This window comes from Neovison vison, chromosome 6, assembly GCF_020171115.1.
Source record: "Neovison vison isolate M4711 chromosome 6, ASM_NN_V1, whole genome shotgun sequence".
Lineage (NCBI taxonomy): Eukaryota > Metazoa > Chordata > Mammalia > Carnivora > Mustelidae > Neogale > Neogale vison.
The window spans coordinates 218377859-218397007 of NC_058096.1; the positions used below are offsets into that span (position 1 = coordinate 218377859).

Genomic DNA, 19149 nt, shown 5'->3' on the forward strand with positions numbered 1-19149 from the left:
AGAAGATCCACTGAGCCAACACACAGAACCATGAAATATGTTTGCTGTTTTAAGCCACAAAGTTTTGAGAATGTTTGTTACACAGCAACAACTAACATGTGAAGTAGTGTTACTCATTCAAAGTCACACAGGGAGCTGAAGGGAGGGAGTCTATCCCCTTACCCACCACGCAAAGCTGTGTATAGTTCATGCAAAGCTGTTCAAAATCCTCTTCCAATCTGTGGTCCCCCACTGACCATCCACGCTGGGGTCAGGTCCATGCTGCCAAGATGACACTAAAAGTATTCAACATATAAGTCTTCAGCATGGTGAAATGGAACAAGATCCTGGAGATCCCCTCATATTCCTGGAGCGAAGCCCTTAGTGCTTGCATCATGGGAAGGTCTGGGGGTCTTTGGGGTAGCAGTTACTTACCAACTGGTATGGGATAGTTTTATAAACCACCAGCTCAACTGTACAGGTATGTACCAGCAGATCATCAGCCCTGTTTATAACAATATTTAACCTCCTGCTTCATTGAAGAGCCCATAGGTTTGTTCCTTCTTAAAACAGATCTGCACAACTTCCAGATTTCCCTTAACACAGCCCACCCTATAGCCACAATCCCACACAGGTCACAGGTCCTTGCTTGAACACCACACACACACACACACACAAAAAAAAAAAAACAAAAAACCCCAAGACTATACTTGGATAATTTATTCAGAATTTTCATATAAACAGGTAATTATCCCATATTTTACATGCAGAGCAATTTCAATATTCAAAAAAAAAGGCATATTCTGTACACGGCGCTACTTGGCTCTTGTAGGAAAACATTGAAAAAATAATTGAGCTCTTGGTGGGTTTTGTGTTTCTGAGTTGTTTTTCACATATGCCGAGGCACATTTGATCCTGTGCAGCTGACAACAGATGGAAGTGTCTGCTGCTGACATGCAGGGCCAAGACCGCCCCCAGGCACACAAAGTAGAAAGATTAAACAAGTCATTCCCAAATGTGTACATAGACACACACTCATCTTGGAACTTGTTCCTTCTTTCCAAAGGAGACCAAGAGCCTCAGATTCACAATCTGGTTTCTAGTAAGGACTTTTAGGGCCCACATCCAAATAAGAATTTGGCTGAAGGTTGTTTCTGGACCCTGACTGGTATGAGGTGACCATGAGCTCAAAAAGTCAATGTTTCCCTCTGCTTCTGGGGGGACCCCTAAGGAAACATTCACCTTTAATTGTAGCCCCTGAAAGTCCATCACATTCTTTCAAACAAATGCACAAATTAGCATTTGTTCTTTCCATCTCAGCTTCACCTTCGGTGTAAATCAAAATTCTAAAGAGCATTCTGGAAGGCTTTCTAAATGGACACCATTCTATGTGCACCATTTATATACAATCAGCATTTCCCTGTTCCCTACCCCCCAACAAAACCATAATTTCTGAAGAGCCTGAGGTGTCAAGGACTCACCAAGTGGTATCCAAAAGACATTTAACACCAAACTTTCACCCACCACGAAGTAGAAGAATGATTGTCCCTGGGACTACAGCACATCCATCACCTACCCAGATGGCTAGCATGGGCCATGCTCTGATGGCAATGCTGCCCATTGACCACTATTTTCACAGCTACAAATGAACACCTCCCAACCCAACAAGCACATTATGGCAGATTGTCCACTCTGGTGGGAGATAGTGGAAGAATTGTCCATTGACTGGCAGCAGTCTCCAATGATCACAGGATTGTATGTGCAGACCCTTGCATCAGTTCCCACACTTCCTCCATTGTGCTCAATATCTCTCCAAGAGAACCAGCAGCATTTCTCCCAACTAGCTTGAAATAACAGGAAAGCACCAAGGATAGCTCCCAGAATACAAACATTTCCAGAAGTGTGTTTGACATCACTGGTCCTGGGAGAAAGTAATGTGCTTGCTATTCTCCTCTCGAAAGAAGAAACTACTATGTGGATTAGGCCACATTAATGAAAAAGGTTTTAATAATAATGAGACATCTTTAAAAGCAAACAGCAAAAAGTGTCAACCTAAGCTGGCTTTGTTGCTTTTTTTTTTAATAGCCAATCACTGCAAGCCCCCCCAGTATAGACCATCACTATAAAGCCCCTCCCAAGGCAACCATGACTTCTTAGGACCAAAGTTGTTAGAGCCAACATTATGTGATGAAAAAGGCTTGTGACCCAATGGCTGCTTGCTCTTCTCACTGCAGTAGCAGAGGCAACTAAAGGAAATAGGTGAAATCCCATTTGTGCAGGTGGGCCCATCACTCTACTCTGTCTTTCCAGGGTAAGCACAGAAGGGTGAGACAATTGGGGGTGGGGGTGGGGGCAGCATCTGAAAGTATAAGGGCAGTGAGGTTTGGCAAGTACAGCCCTGCTGGCCCTTCCCAGACTTACAAATGGGTTTTTTTCAAAGCCCCTTAAGTTCAAACAGTATCAGCCAGAGGTCAACCAAACACAGGGGTCCAGGGTTTTGTTGCTTAAAAAAAAAAAAAAAAATACACTCAGCATGCTGGTGGGTTCTGGATTGGAAGTTCTCAACATTCCCCCTCTCCACTTAGAAAACAGAAATGCTACATCAGGTGTTTGCATGTGAGGTCCCCACAAGTGCAATTTGTCCCACTCCCATTCAAGGAGTAGGAACAAGCCACGGAGAGCCAGGGCACCTCTGTGCTCAGTTCATGGGGAGGCAGGGGGACAGTGGGTGTGCTGGCTTTGCCCTAAAGCCTCTCTTTGCCCCAGCAGGAGATGGAGTATCCTCTCCTAGCCAAAGGCAGGTAGCTCAGGCCTCGGTACCCCACAATACAAATCTATCACAATGGCCTGAAATTTAGTTCATGTTAGGGAGCATGGTGTCAATGGATGGAGGACCAAAACAAAGTGGAGGAGGGATTGAATTCAGAGAAGATTATCAGCCAGAAAACGGATCTATGCTCACACGAAAGCCACACTTTATCCCAACTCCCTCCCTCAAAATTCTTACTGGTCCCTGGCATTTGGGATCAGCTGATACAGATTTTCCCTGATTCAGATTGGATCCAGGCAGAATTCTGAAGTCTCAAAGATGTCCATTATTGAACCACATCCTAATGATACACTGAGGTAGACTGTGCTGGAAAAAAAAAAATCATTACCCCACATTCACCTGTTTATTTTTGATAAAAATTTACATGCACTCCATTTTTTATGAAAGTGATTTTTACAGTGATTTTTATATATTAAAATAAATAATTTTCCCCTAATATAAGAAAACCTTTCTGAATTAGAAAAATGTGAAAATTGTTGCTAGTGTGGTATACGGCCACTACAAATTTACTAAGAAAAGAACAAAATACCTAGATCTATGTGTTTTTAATTTACGTAGACCCTCTTATATGTACAAAATAAATTTGGTGAAAATAATTTCTGTACTCTTGTTCCTTGTACCCAATCATTGAGGCTCCCCAGAAGTATTTCATGTGCTATAATTTCTCAAATCATATAAATAAGATAGTAATAGGCAATTGGGATTTGTCTACCTGTGTTCTTAATCAAGAATTGAGAAGGTTCAGAGGTTGCCATTGTCTCTAACCTATTCTGAAGCCCACAACTTTTAAGAGAAGAGGAGAAGGAAGCAGTCAAAAACTCATGAGAAAATGCTCTCAGGGATAACACGTGGGTGATGATTTTGATGAACCAAAGTAATGGGTTCACCGTGTTCTTTATTTGAGCAGCTGTGATTCTTTCCCCAAAGGGAAGTAACTGGATTCACGCCCATCCAGAAGTTCTTGGTGGCGTGAAGGTCCTTAGCAGTTTCTCTTCCAGACTCTACTCTCTTGGGGACTGCAACGTCATTAAGCACCTGAGAGTTCTGCTCAGGCCCCACACCTGGCCCAACTGAGGTCACTGGGCACAGAGCAGCTTCTGGGAGGTCAACTCTGAGGACAGGTGGATGCCCTGAGGGTGGAGGGGACCAACAGGTGCATCTCGCTTCATACTGCTTAGTGTTCTCAAAGTCCATCTGGGCTGTCGCACTTTGGGGTTTAGTTTTGTTGTGGTATGTGCACACCCAGTTGAGGAAGCATGTGAGGTACACATAAGGAACCAACAGATCCAAGAGCCACAAGTGTGTCTGAAGGCAGGACTCAGCTCCAGGTGGCTATCAGCTTTCCCAAGCAGAAACCAAACCCAATTGCCCACACCCTCAGCGTGGCCTCATCATGTCCAAAAGGGTCAGCAGCTAATGTGGCTTTATTCCCAGAAAAGTGGATGCCTTTAAGACCAAACAAATCCGCCACTGGTGCCTCGCCCCCTCTCTGCACACAGGCAGACCACCCACAAACCCTCCCCCCCCACCCCGGGAAACAGTTAATAACTTATGAGGCTGACGTTGGAGAGTTTTAAAAAATTAAATATGTTACAAATATATTCTCAAAATCCTTAATCAACTCAGTTCTTTTTTTTCTTCTTTTTTTCTTTTTTCTGTCCTAGCTTTGTTTGGTCTTGAAAAGATCCACTATCACTCCAAATGACTCCCTTGGCTCCTGGAAAACATTTTTCACCAAAGTTAAGGGAGAAAACACTCCTGAGACTAGGCTTGGGGCAGAAGAATCTGTGGAGGGCACAGTCTCCCAGTAAATAAGGAAGGAAGGAGATGGGAGGATCAGGAGCTCGAGAAGACAGAACTCTCACGAGCCGACCCCCAAAGTGTCAATGGGGCACGAACGCTTTGCACGCATGCACAGGCACACACGTGCACACACACACGCCAGCCATGTCTAGCCTGGACATACACACACGCGCGCACGCGGACACACGCCGGAACTGCAGATCCTTATCAGAAGTACAAAAGCAGCAGCTATTGGTCAATTTGAGGAACTGATTTTGTGAAGAAGAAAAAAAAAAAAATCCTTCAGCCTGGATGAGGAAAAAACACCTTCCTGAAGCCCACTCTGGAAAGCCTGAAATTCTACTGGAACAGGGTTGGCTTTTTTTTTTTTTTTCCTTTCTTTCAAACTTTTGTTCCACAAACAAGTTTCGTGTTTTATACTGTAGCTCAGATGCCAGGAAAAAAAAAAAAAGAAAAAAAAAAAAGATTTGTAAAAACAGGTGCTTGCTCTCAATGTACTAGAAAAAATAGTAACATCCTGGCTTAAAACCACAGTTGCCTACAAAGGACAGCAGCCGAGGAAACCCCTTTTCTAGGGTCACAGTTCAATTCTCTGACAGCTCATCAAATTGGCAATCAAACACATTTTTAAGTCACAGATGAACAGCAATGGATAGTTATGATCTCTGAGCTCCGTCGGACACTGGCAGATTCAAAGGAGAATCCTGAGTTTTCTGGAGACCTTCAAACCCGAGGAAAGTGAAGATGGGAACCCCTCCCCCAAAACAGGCGCTGTTAGGAAGGATTCGACCTCGGCAGAGTCAGAATCCGTCCGTTTTTCTTGCCCCCATTCATGTGGGTATAGGGGATGTGCTCCTCATAGTTCCGCTTTAGGCCCAGGGAGGACCCTCCATCCCGGCCCCCGGCCTCCTCCCTCTGAGAGTGGGAGGCCCGATCCAGGGGGACACTCTCCATGTCCTCAAACTCCATCTCCAGCTCCTCGCTCTCAGGCGCCTTGTTCTCCTCGCTGTGGAAGAAGGAAACTTCCGGGAAGCTGGGGTGCAGGTCGTCCTTGAGCAGGTCGACGATCTCCAGGAAGGTGGGCCGCATCTTGGGATTGAATTGCCAGCACATACGCATCAGGTCGGTGCTGCGGGATAGAGGGACAGTCAGGAATGCGTCCGGCGGCATCCGGCCGAGCAGTGTCCACCCCAGCCCCCTCCCCTGCGGCCCATACCCACGACAACAAGTGCCAACATCAGCGCAGGCCATGGCCAAGACAGAAACGAGATTTCTACCAGTGCTTAGAAGAGAACGGTTTGGGAAAGAGAGCCGAAGGGGCTGCCTCACTCCCAGGCCAGATCAAGAAGCGCACCTCTCGATGCACCCGCCTGTTGGCCAAGGTTGATCATTTTCTACATTCCTGATTTTTTTCTTTCTCCCATTTGGTGCATTTCATAAAGCTGAATTCCTACCGGGCCTTCCTGCAAAGCTTCCCTGTGCCAAGGAGCAATCTTTCTAGGGTCAAAGATCCTTTAGGGTTGAGATGTTTGCCTGATGGGGCAGCTGAGGGGACTGAACCTAGACTAGAGGGCCCAGCTCTGAGCAGCCATCCTGCAGGCTTGGTGCTGGCGCTGTCCAGGGTGCTAGCAGGGGCGTACAAGCCGACTTCACCAAGCACGCACAGTGCAGGTGCTGAGAGTCTGGGGTTTCTATTTTACCTCTCCCCCTCCCCAGATGACCTGATCTGGTCTTCTGCAGTGTGTCTGTAAACAAAGTTCTACTGACTGTTCTGCAGTTCCTCGAGTACAGATCCTTTACCTCTATGGTTAGGTTTATTCCCAGTTATCTTATAGTGAAAAGAAGGGCCATCTGTACCCCAGTGTTCATAGCAGCAATGGCCACAGTCACCAAACTGTGGAAAGAACCAAGATTCCCTTCAACAGACGAATGGATAAGGAAGATGGGGTCCATACACACTACGGAGTATTATGCCTCCATCAGAAAGGATAAACACCCAACTTTTGTAGCAACATGGACGGGACTGGAGGAGATTATGCTGAGTGAAATAAGTCAAGCAGAGAGAGTCAATTATCATATGGTTTCACTTATTTGTGGACCATAAGAGAGAACACTGAGGACATAGAGAGATGGAGAGGAGAAGTGAGTTGGGGGAAATCGGAGGGGGAGATGAACCATGAGAGACTGTGGACTCTGAGAAACAAACAGGGCTTTGGAGGGGAGGGAGGTGGGAGGTTGGGTGAACCTGGTGGTGGGTATTAAGGAGGGCACGTATTGCATGGAGCACTGGGTGTGGTGCATAAACAATGAATCTTGCAACACTGAAAAAATAAAATTACATTAAAAAATAAAATAAAATCAAGTTCTACTGGCACACAGACACACCTCCTCATTTACGCACCATTCACGGCTGCCTTCTGTCTACGTGACAGAGTTGAGTAGCTGCAACAGGGAGCCACAGGGCCCACAAAGCTCCAAATATTTATAGTACTTTCTAGAAAGTGTGTGGACCTCTGCCCTAGGGCCTACCTAACTTCCCTGGTCCTGGAACTATGCAGCCAGCTACTAAGGACCAGGAAAGGACTCTCATGAAGCTACATTCAGAAATTCTTTGCTCAGAGTTTTGAAATAACTCTGCCTTGTACTCTTTTTCACATAAGGTCCCTTCCAACTGGGTTTTCTAAATTAACAGTCTTATTCTTTGGGGGATGAAACCTCAGAATGGCCTTTCCCCCTAGATTTTCCAGGAGGGCAAACTTTTTTCTTAAGAAACACTGATAAAGGACTTCATATGTAAACCATCTCATAGTAGAGAGGAAACACCCCAAAACACAGGGAAAATACAGTCTGCACACAACTCTCCTTCAGATCTAACCTCTTGCCTTTTCTATCTGAAGACTTCTGGAAATGTAATACACACACACACACACACTTTATAATTAATATTTTAACATAGGCTTATCCACTGAGTTATATTTTTATAGGCATCATCTCAAATTTCAATTGCTACTGTCATTTCATTTTTTAATTTATCTTTAAGTTTCTTTTAAAGATTTTACTTATTTATTTGAGAGAGAGCATGAGCAGGGGGAGTGGCAGAGGGACGGGAGAAGCAGGTTCTGTGCTGAGCAGGGAGCCCGATGTGAGGCTTGATCCCAGGACCCCAGGATCACAACCTGAGTCGAAGGCAGACACTTAACTGACTGAGCCACCCAGGTGCCCCCCTTTTTTTCTATGACCAAAATTTACAACAAAAATTGGGGGAGCGGGGAAATAAGTAACACATATCCCTGACCAAAAATAATTTTAATGTTTCTGCTTCTGATTTCTTTTTTTCCCCAATTCTGTTGCAATATAACAGACATGTCTGATTGAATTCACTCCCTGAAAAAATGTTAAGTATATAAAGGACAGACAGTTAAACATAAACATCCTACCCGAGCCACCCAATTTCCTTCTCCCATGGTAACCATGGTAACCAATGGTGTGCGGTTTCTCTCCAACCTTCCATAGACACAATATGCAAAAAAGCATTTGTGCAAAGATATGGCATGCAAACACAAGCATGTGTATAGGTATGATGTGCAAAAAAGTGTCCATGTGAAGACACAACATGCAAACATGAACACACATGTAGACATATGACACATGTAGACATATTACACACAAACCAAAGGGCAACACCTTTTTGATGAAGAGCCCACACAGCACCCAGTCTTTCTACACTTACACTCTCTCTGGACAATTGTCGGGTTGGTCCAGATACCCTCCATCCATGACAAATTTCAACACCTGTTCATTCGACAGGCCTTGGTAAGGCTGTTCTGCCAAGCTGGTGATTTCCCAAAGGACCACGCCAAAGGACCTGCCAACGACAGTTCAAAGTAGTAACAAAGAAGCCATTAAAACAGACGCACAGACGCACGCACACACGCACCCCTCCTTGGTTTACGAGAACACGGTTGGCCGGTTAATTAAACAATTCATGCTGCATTCAGAAAAGCCTAGATTAGTCTCAACTGAACATAAGTGGCCATACAAGGGTCCTTCCAACATGACATCCCGTCTGCTTTCTTGATCAAGGGGCCGTGAGGAAGGCAGGTTTTAACTGGCTCCCCTCTTGCCAGTCGCACTAATGCAATACCCCGGGATCCAAGCCCAGCACCGTGTCCACCAATCCATCCACCACTCACCACATGTCAGAAGAAGTGGTAAAGACCCCGTCCTTCAGGGATTCCGGTGCCATCCACCGCACAGGGAGCAGACCCTTGCCTCCTTTCCGGTAGTAATCCGTTTCATAGATGTCTCTGGTCATCCCAAAGTCTGACAACAAAGGGGTCACGTGGTCTTAACCTTCAGCCTACAGTCCAGGTGTCTCCTTCTTGCCCCGCACCTGGTAGAGCCCTCAGATGGGCTTACCTGCCCCAGGTGTGTGCTCACCCAGGTGGTAGCCAAATCCCATGAGGATAGTCTGAGAGTACTCATGGGGATGTGGAGGGAAAGGTGGGCCACCACGTAAAGGGAAGGAAAAGGAAGCACCAAGTGGCCAAGAAGCAATGCTTCAGCCCACAGCTTGGGAACCCCATTCTCAGGAACACTTCCTTCCCACCCATGCCCTTACGGGCATCCCAAACCAAAGCATGGAGTCTCTGCAGCCACCCTGAGCTTCTCCACTAGGTACGGCCCCACCACTACCCTGCTGCTCAGCACAAGACCTAGGGTCGGGCCCCCTTCTGACCACGCCCCTTTCCTCATACCCACATCCAAGACATCGGCATGTTCTGCCCATTCTTCTTCCACATCCGCTCTAACCCAGCTCTTCCTCCCCATCACTCCGGCCCCACAGCCACCTCTTACCTGCAGGACCTTCCCTACACCCTGACCCTGACAGCCCAATGCCCAAGAGAAGCTCCATAAATAGGGTCATATTATTTCTTGCTTCCCATGGCTAACGGAGGATAAGGTCTCTTGGGATTATAAATAGGATGATATTCTGGCTTCCCTTGTTGATAATGTCATTTGGCTTCATAAGTAGAATCACGTTACTTCTGCTTCCCACTGGCTCCTTAGGGTAATGGCTCCATGACTTACTGATGAATAAAGCCCTTCCAGGTCTGGTTCCTGCCTCTCTCCCTAACCTCCCTTCTCATGCTGCTCTGCTCCCCTCCCTGTTCCTTCTAATACACCACACCAGCCATGCTTGCAGCGTCCGGCCTTTGTATCTGCTGGAAAGCCCCCTGGGAGGCTATCATTCATTTAGGTCAACTAATCCCACAAGATTTGGCCAAAAGCCTGCCTCCCTACAGAGAGAGGCCTCTCTCCTCTCTACCGCGGACTCTTTATTTCCTTCAGACCTCTTACGCCCAGTCTTCCTTCTCTTGTTTATACAAGCACTACTTTACTGCTCATCTCTGAACAGCCCCGTCCAGTCGAACTTTCCATGATGACGAATGCCGTCTATGCTCACTCTGCCCAATATGGCAGCCACCAGGCTCAAGGTGGCGACTGCTCACTTGCAATGTGGCCAGTGTAGCCCAAGGAATACATTTTTAATTCCAGTTCATTTAAGCTGACTTGGCTGCGCATGGCCACATGGGGCCAGTGGCTGCTGGGCGGGTGTGGTGTGAGGGCAGAAAAAACGTGGTGACTCACCGATCATCAGTCCCATCCATCGGCTCCAGTGTGGTGGCTTCCGCCAACGGGGAACGCCACTATTATCCAGAGCAGGAAATGAGCAAGTTCATGAGCAAGTGCAATTAAATTATAGACCGAGGTCCAGGCCCTCTTTGTACTATTGGAAAAGACTGACCTGCTCAGGACAGACATCTCCTGCAATCAGACTGGGCCTGGGCCACACACTTCCAACTAGAAGGCCAGACGCACCTCCAATTTTGACGGTGAAATCGTGGGCCACCATGCAGTTCCGGGCTGCAAGATCCCGGTGCACGAACTTCTTGGCATTCAGGTAGGCCATCCCGTCGGCGATCTCCGCTGCCATCTGAATCATCTCTTGCAGGGTAGGGGGAGGGCGGCCGGGGTTATTCTAAAATCGAAACAAGGGGTCGGGTTCAGGGACCCGGCCTCCTGCGGCCACGAGCGGGCACCCTGCCGGGTCCCCAGAGCCCGCTCACCTCAGCCTCCGGCCGCAGGGAGCGGAGGTAGCTCTTGAGGTCTCCGTGGGCCATCAGCTCCATCACCACCAGTGTTGGCTGGCCTTTGGACACCACCCCCAGGAGGCGGACCTGGGGAGCGGAGATCTTGGGTGAGGGTCCCGGGGAAGGTTGCCATCACCAAGGTCTCCCCGTATGACATCGGCATCACACACAGCACCCTGCGTGGGGATCCTGGCTCTGTCTGGCTCCAATGCCAGGGTCAGGGCCTTGCAGGGGCAGAGGCACCAGGGGAGGGAGGGAGAATTCAAGACTCTCGGTGTCGCGCAGTGGGGAGCACAGAGACATGCCCAACACAGCAACTCTCCAAGGCAGACCCTTGGAGATAGCCTCGGGGGAGCAAATCAGGCACGTGCCCACCTCCCAGGCTTTGCACTTGCTGTTCCCTCCTGGGTCCACATGGCCCAGTCCCTCCGTCCTTAGCACACCTTCCCCACTCCCAAATGCCCAGCCCCCTGATTCTGCTCTCTTGCTCTAACCCGCCACAGCACTGGCTCCTAATAACCTCCAGGAGGAACTTATTGGGCTTAGGATCTGTCTCCATGGCTGTCCTGGACTCTCCCCAAGGACAGGAATCTGCCGCATCCGGGAGACAAGACAGGCTCAGCACAGAGCAGATCCCCTCAGCTATGCATGGCAAGGAAGAAAGGACCCAAGGCTCAACGAGAAGCTGGTGGGGCCACATAGGAACAGCAGAGCAGGGAGAGTCTGTGCTGGCTCGAGTGGGGGCAGGGATGGGGTGAACCATCCATCGTGTTTCAGAGTCACAACGGCACCAGGAAGAGGGAAGAGAGAGAAGTTTCTGGAAAGCAAGGGAATGAGTCCAGCTCCATGCAAGGTGGAAGAGGATGGGATTTGCGAAGGAAGGAGGGAGGGAGCCTCCTCCACACCTTTACGGTGCTTAGCGGAGCAGGGGACAGGTAGGGGTCCACACCTGGAGTCCTCCTGCTCTGGGCAGGAGGAGGAGGAAGGAGAGAGGAAGGGGAACAGGGGAGCAGGCGTGAAAGGACGTCTCTGTCTGCTTCTGGGCACACGCGGGACTCACCACGTGATGACAGGTGAAGCCCTTCATGACTGAGGCCTCGTTGAGAAACTCGATCCTCTCCCGCAGACTGGCCGACTCGTTGACCGTCTTCACCGCCACGCGGGTCTCCGCCTCGCCCTTGACGATGTCCCTGGCGTTGCCCTCGTACACCATGCCGAAGGAGCCCTGCCCCAGCTCCCGCAGGAGAGTGATCTTCTCCCGAGGCACCTCCCACTCGTCCGGCACATACACAGAACATGGAAACACTACTCCTCATTGATCTACACGGTGTCCTCGGCGGACCCCCGGGGAGCCCCCAGCCGCCTCCCACTGGAACTGCCCCCCACCCCGCCAGGGGAATGTTCATTAAGGGACTTCTGTGGTCCAGGCCTTGTACCAGGCAGGCACTGGGCGCAGAGCCAAGAACAGGACAGGCTTGAGTCCCTGCCCTTCCTGGAGGGGGCAGCAGAGGCTTGGGATGGAGCCACCATCAGTCCAGGGAAGACCTGCCAGTAAGACCTGAGCTGGGCCAAGCTGGGCCTGCCTCCTTGTCCTTTCAGTCTGATCTAAGAGCCCTGCCACCCCACAACTCTACTTCCCATCTGAGGCTGCTTTTTCTGCCAAGTGCCAAGGGGATAGGAGACCACCCAGCCTGCCAACTGCTGGCCATACCAGTGAGCCCATCCAGGGCCAGCGGATCGGCAGGCAGGCTGCAGCCGTGCAAAGGAGCCCCGGTCAGATCAAGAGATCTGTCCAGCCTAGCAGATCCCAGCTGGCGGACCCACCGAACTGCGAGCTAACAAACACTGGCTGTTGCAAGCCACTAACTCTGGGGTGGTTTGTTACGCAGCAAACGATTTGCAGACAAATGCACAAAGGCCTCATAAGAAAAGCCAGAAAGGTTCCAGCCTTCCTCCAAAGCGGGGATAAATTGTGTCCCTCCCCAGAATTTATGTTGACGTCCTAGCCCTGGTACCGCAGAATATAACTGTATTTAAAGACAGGGCCATTCCGGAGGCAATTCAAGTTCAAATGAAGTCAGTGGGGAGGGTCTAATCCCATGTGGTTGGAGTCCTCAGAAGAAGAGGACATTCAGACACAGACATGCACACAGGGCCAAGGAGGGAGGCTTCAGCAGAAACCAATCCCACTGACACCTTGATCTCAGACTCCCAGCTTCCAGAAACGCAAGAAACTAAAATCCTGTTTCTGAAGCCATCCATCCGGTCCCTGGTGTTTGTTCCGCGAGCCCCAGCAACTGATACGGTCACCAGGGCCCCAGGCAAGGACACTGGAGGAGATGAGCACACACACATGATCCGTGGGGGTATCCTGTCCCCCAGCGCTCTTAGTCTTTCCCTGGGAGTTCCCCTTGGCCTAGGCCTTCCCAGCCTTAGAGACCCTTGAGTTCCAGTTTCCAGCTTTCATGGGGCACCCTTGTGGCCTCGGTCATGGCTGCGTTCCCAGAAGGAAGCGGGGCAGTTGGGTGGAGAGGCAGCCCTGTGCAGCCTTCCCGGCCTCACCCCTCCCATGGGGTCTGACAGCAACCCTGAGGCTGAGCTTTCCCACCTCTGATGTGCAGTAACAATGCCATCCCCAAGCCGGGAGAGGAAGCTCCTCCATCTGCGGTCACTCCCCCTGCTCCTGGCCCCTGCACACGTCCCCACCCAGCACGACCCCCTCTTCCAGTTGCCCTACTCTGACGTTTTAGCATCCAGGGCCTCGATGACCCTGGAGGGACTGCCCCTCCTAAGGGTGGCCAATCCCTACAGACCCTAAATGACTGGCCTGTGACAGTACCTTCTACCTGCAAAACCACCATCCAGAGCCCAAACCCTCACCCTCTTCTCTAGATGGTTCGATCACCCCAGGGCCAGCCCCCACACCCCAGAACCCACTCAAATCATTCAAAATAGCAAGTCCTTGGTCTTGCCCTGCCCTGCCCTGCCTTGCCTTGCCAAGCACACCACAATAAACATTCTTGTCTTCCTTCTCCCACACCCCCTCAGCAAACCTGATGAGAACACATCCTGGGCGTCCATATAAACATCCCCCCAGGATCCCCCGGCCACAGCGTTCACGCCTCCAAAGTCACTTTCTGATTCCTGCTGCGTGAAGCCCTTTAGAAACTCGCAACGTGGCAGACGCTTTCTCCTCGGAAGGAGAGCGTCATCTGCAGGGGCCGCCCAGCATGCTTCGGTACGATCCAGGGAAATCCAGGGGTCAGTCTGACGCTCCTGGCGCCGGCATCAGCGTCCTACCCGCGTTCAGCCCCTGCCAGCAGTGGATGCGTCCCCCGTGCCCACACAGCCGCCTGCGGACCCCATCTCATCCGTCGTTCTTGTCTTCCCTGCCTCTTACCCCGTGTCTCATTTTGGCTCCTGACCCCCACCTGCCAACCTGGATAGCAAGTCCGTGCACAGCCCTCTGGCTCTGACCCTCCGCGCAGTCTCTGGCGCAGGTATCCCGGGTTCCACTCCCTACTCCCCCAACAGCTGGGACACCTGACTCTCTGTCAGCCTCCGAGCTGAGCCCCTGGGGTGAGCCCAGCTAGATCAGCCTATCCAAACAGGTGCCAGACAGCGGGTGCCTGGCTGTTCTCAGTAATACAGTCTCGCAGCAAGGGGCAGGTCTGTGAGCTCACATGAGCAAGAGGTCTCAGCTCAGCCTCCCTGGGTGCTGACCCCTGACCTGCACTTGACACTGATGGCCAGGGACCCCAAAAGGCAGGATTCTGGCCACCCAAGGGTTGGGGATGGTACTCACCATCACTGGCACTGAGGTACTCAGGGTTTGAAGACGCATACAGTGGTCCCAGCGGCCCATCCGGCTGCCTGGAAGAGAAGAAGGAAAATATTCCAGCTTGATATCCTCAAGGGGCTCAGGGTCACTCGAAGCGGGGTTTAGCTCCCCCATGCCAATGACAGCCCTTAGCAACAGCATCCCTGTGACCCTGGATATGGTCTGGGGTGTCGTACAAGCCCATCAGATGGCTACTTAAATATGCATCAACATGGGATCATGAACCGTAATTTACAGTTGTCCTTACTAACACCTGAAAGACACTCACCCTTTGCTGTTCTCATCCCAGCTCACCAGAAACAATGGCTCAGTTTCCGGGAAACTGGGGAGCAGGCTGTTGATATAATCATCCTCCAAAAATTAAAAGATACGGGCTGACATTTACATAAAATGATACTAGAAGTTGGGGCGCTTTGGTGGATCAGTGGGTTAAACCTCTGCCTTCAGCTCGGGTCATGATCTCAGGGTCCTGGGATCGAGTCCCGCATCGGGCTCTCTGCTCAGCGGGGAGCCTGCTTCCTCCTCCCCCTCTGCCTGCCTCTCTGCCTACTTGTGATCTCTCGCTGTCAAATAAATAAAGAAAAGTCTTAAAAAAAAAAAAAAGATACTAAAAGCAAAACTCACCACTTCCTAATTATCATACTGCTTCTTACTATCATCTGTGGTAGGTCTGTAGCTTGAAATTGGCCACAGTAGGAATATTTACACCACAGAAAGAAACAGAAGCACTACAAACCAAGACCCGATCTACTGTTCCGTTGTCTGTCCTGGCTTGAGAAAGGGATGGCAAAAAATGTTAACAATGCAAAATAAGCTTCAAAGTGTGTCATCTGGGGGCACCTGGGGGCACTCAGTCCATGAAGCAGATGACCCTTGATTTTGGCTCAGGTCATGATCTCAGGGTCATGGGATCGAGCCCTGCATTGGGCTCCACAGTCAGTAGGGAGTCTGCTTGAGATTCTCTGTCTCCCCTGACCCTCCCCTGCTCTTTCTCCCTCTCTCTCTTGCTCGTGCTCTCTAAAATAAGTAAATCTTTAAAAAAAAAAAAAATGTCATCTCTGTGGCCACGATTTGCAAATGGCAGAAAAAAAAATTTGAGAAAATGTTCCTTCGGTATCTAAAAGTCACTACCTGACCAAGCCAAGTCACTTCTTTGATGATGAAGCTTCACATCTTAGTTCATTTTTACCTTCCTCTTTAATGAAAACAAAGTATCAGTCAACAGGTTGGAGCCATGTTCCTGCCTCCCTGGCAACCACAGGCTGCCTACAGAGACAAAGTTTCAGGGGTGGGGCGGGGGGGTTCAACCAAAGCATTTGGTGATCATCAACCAGCGGGAGGGCATTTATGATCATTTATGATTGAGCATTACGAACTGTATTAGGATCTTTAGCTGTAAGCTGCAGGCCACGCGCATCCCTTACGTCAGTCAAACTGACAATAAACTGAGCTAGCGCTCCCTCTGTATCTAGGCCCGCTTGCTTTCCTGGAGAGCCCGTCTAACCATTCACCCGCACACGGCCGTACCCACCTCTTCCGCAGGAACAGGTAAATACTTCCAATCACAACACTGAAGAGAAAGACAAAGATGAGGGGGCCGATGATGATTTTTGCAATATTCGATGGGACATCTACTGAAATAGGGTAAGAAGAGAAATGGTTCACATCAACACGTGTTCCTATCGCAAATCACATCTACACCGGTAATGACCAGCCACGCGCTCCCGCCCCTTCTCTTGTTCCGAGCCTCTCCACTGGCCACCTGAGCCCTTCTTTTCCCGCAGTCCCGAAACGCTGGCTGGTTCCATGGGGCAGGAAGGCAGGCTCAGAGGCTCCGACCCCCAGACCACACCGCCCACTGCCAGCCTTCTCTCCCTCCACCACACAGCTTCCCAGGCGGGCAACCCAGGCCACGGTCCAAGTCCCCACACTCGAAAGGCCCTGCTCCTTAACGCCCCACTGCCACCGTCTTGAAAGTCTTCATAATTTTTAGGGGCGCCTGGGTAGCTCAGTCATTTAAGCAACTGCCTTCCGTTCAGGTCATGATCCCAGGGTCCTGGGATCGAGCCGCGTCTGTAGGAAGCCTGCTTCTCCCTCTCCCCTCATCCTTCCCCCAACTCATGCTTGTGCTCTTTTCTCCAAAATAAACAAAATCTTTAAAAAAAAATTCTTAATAATTTTTAAACAAGGGGCCCTGCATTTTCATTCTGCAGTGGGCTCCGCAAATTAAACAGCCGATTTTCATCCGAACAACACCTTTCACAGACGAAAAATTCACCAGGAAGGGCCCTGTATGCTAACAGGTCCTCCCCTCTTAAATTTAGGGAAGAAATGCTATGGAGCCTTTTTTTTTTTTTTCCTTTTTTGAAAAATCTGCGTGTAAAGCCGAGTTGTCTGCATTTATAAACACACCCCCGTATTCAGACTCTCCTGGGCCAAGGAGGAAAATGCGTTCTAAGGAATCACGGAGGGACCCTGGTCCCTGGTCCCTAAGGTCTTTCCTGTCAACAGAGGTTTACTGAACACTTAGGAAAACACCAGGCACTAAGTGAAGTGCTCTGTGCTGGTTGATTTTATTTAACGTCACACAAGCCACGGTAGGAGGGGCTGTGACTAAGACCAACCACCAGACTGGGAAAAGAGACTCAGAGACCGGAGGGGTCTTGCCCCAAACCCCAGAGCAGACCCACGGTGGAGCAGGGATTTCAAGCCGGGCCATCTGAGGACGTGCTTAGCCACAGCCCCACGCTGCCTTCAGTGGCCGGCTATACCCTGAGACCTCCTGTCCCTCCCTGAAGTCCCAGCAAACTGCCTCCTCCCCTCCCCGGCAGCTCCTGGCCACAGAAAGTCCCCATCAATATTTGGTAGTTGAAGGAGACATAAGAAAAGGAAACCTACTGGCCACACATGGTTGTCTGCATGTCCCTTCTTTCCTATCCCTTCTTCCACAGGAGCAGGGAAACTGGAGGCCACCAAGTGGCCGGGATTTAGCAGGTCTGGAGACACAATCTGAGAGTCGGGCTGCACCCCCGTCTCGGCTTCCCAGACCCCACAGTCCTGCTCACGCCTCCGATTCCCATGGCCACGGGAACGAGGGTGGAGAAAGGGAAGCACCCACTGTGCAAAATTTGAGAACTCTTGCTCTGGGTCACGGAGACACAGGGTCAGCCCCTGGGGGTAAGCACCTCCTTAAAATGTGCACCCCCAGTTCCTTGCTTGCCTCCCTGTTAGAAAATAAAGAACTGTAATTTTCCAGACTTTTTGGCATCTTTAGTAATGCTGTATTGCATTTCCTCAAACACACTATCTTTTCTGGACATCTCTGTTCATTTCCTCAGGATAAATTTCTAGAACCAGAATTGTTAGTTCACACAGTAATAGCCTTTATAAGATGTTTGATACGTATTTTTCAAGTAGTATGCTTTAGGGGAGGTGGTTCAGTCAGGAAAGTGTCTGCCTTCAGCTCAGGTCATGATCTCAGGGTCCTGGGATCGAGTCGCATCGGGCTCCCTGCTCGAGTCTGCTTCTCCCTGTCCCTCTGTCCCTCCCCTCAAGCTCATGCTTTCTCTCTTGCTTGGTGTCTCAAAAAAATCAATAAAAGTCTTTAAAATAAAGTGCTATATTGTAGCATTCACCAACCACGAAAAGAATGTCCGTGGGTCTCTACTCTTGGACAGCACCTAGTACTAGAATTGAACAGAAAGAAACACCTTGCCAATTCGATAAGTTAAAAATTACCTCTTGTTTTAATTTGCTTCCTTTTTTGGTGTGGTTTTGAGGTTGGACTTTTTTTTATGCTTTCTATCTTTGATATTTCTTTTTAAATTGGCTACTTACGGTGTCTTGTGTTAGGACTTATTTATATCTTCTACTCATGTACTATATATATATATATATATTCATTTCATAACAAGGATATTAACTCATTGTCAATGATGTTACAAACTTTTTTTTGCACTTTGATATTTTCCTTGGAATTTTATTCATGGCAGCCCGGGTTCTTGAGAGACTCCAAATCCTTGAAATATCCTGGGTAATAAGAGTGTCTTTATTATTGACGAGCCCCTTGGAACAGACCTGAGCTTATGCTAAGAGATGAGATGACCCAGGATGCGGGCTAGTCACTGGCAGACCACGCCCGTGATTGGAAGGCTGGACCAGAGGGGCTGCTCCAGGGAGCAGAGGGGCCGGAGATGGAGTTCCATCGCACAGCAGCGATGTGTTCAACAGTGCCTAGTGAGGGACACCCTCCACACCCAAGCTCAGAGGAGCTTCCCGGCTGGTGAACACACGGGTATGCCAGGAGGATGCCCCACATGTCCTGATTCCACCGGGAGAACACACCGGAGCTCAGCATCCTGGACCCTCCAGGCCCTCCCTTGTATGTCTCCTCATTTGGGTGGCCCCGACTGACAGCCTTTACAGTAACACCGTCCTTGTAATCTAGCACTTTCCTGGGCTCCATGAGCTGATCGAGCAAATGACTGAATCTGGGGGTGGGGGGGGTCACGGGAACCCCTGAGTTTGGTGCCAGCTGGGAG

The 19149-nt window shown here is 49.8% G+C and overlaps 1 protein-coding gene across 4 annotated transcripts in view; it reads right to left on the minus strand.

The window, feature by feature from the left end:
* Positions 1-684: 684 nt before the first annotated feature.
* INSR (insulin receptor) overlaps positions 685-19149 on the minus strand; it is a 128601-nt gene continuing 110136 nt past the window's right edge. For 3 of the 4 annotated variants that reach the window (XM_044254307.1, XM_044254304.1, XM_044254306.1), the window contains 8 exons: positions 16140-16242; positions 14573-14640; positions 11828-12072; positions 10744-10854; positions 10496-10655; positions 8806-8935; positions 8343-8477; positions 685-5741 (listed from right to left, as the gene is read on the minus strand). In XM_044254307.1, coding sequence (XP_044110242.1) covers positions 5387-5741; positions 8343-8477; positions 8806-8935; positions 10496-10655; positions 10744-10854; positions 11828-12072; positions 14573-14640; positions 16140-16242 — 1307 coding nt within the window. In that variant the 3' untranslated portion in view covers positions 685-5386. The remainder of the gene's footprint in view (positions 5742-8342; positions 8478-8805; positions 8936-10495; positions 10656-10743; positions 10855-11827; positions 12073-14572; positions 14641-16139; positions 16243-19149) is intronic. The other variant, XM_044254305.1, reaches the window with a different exon arrangement.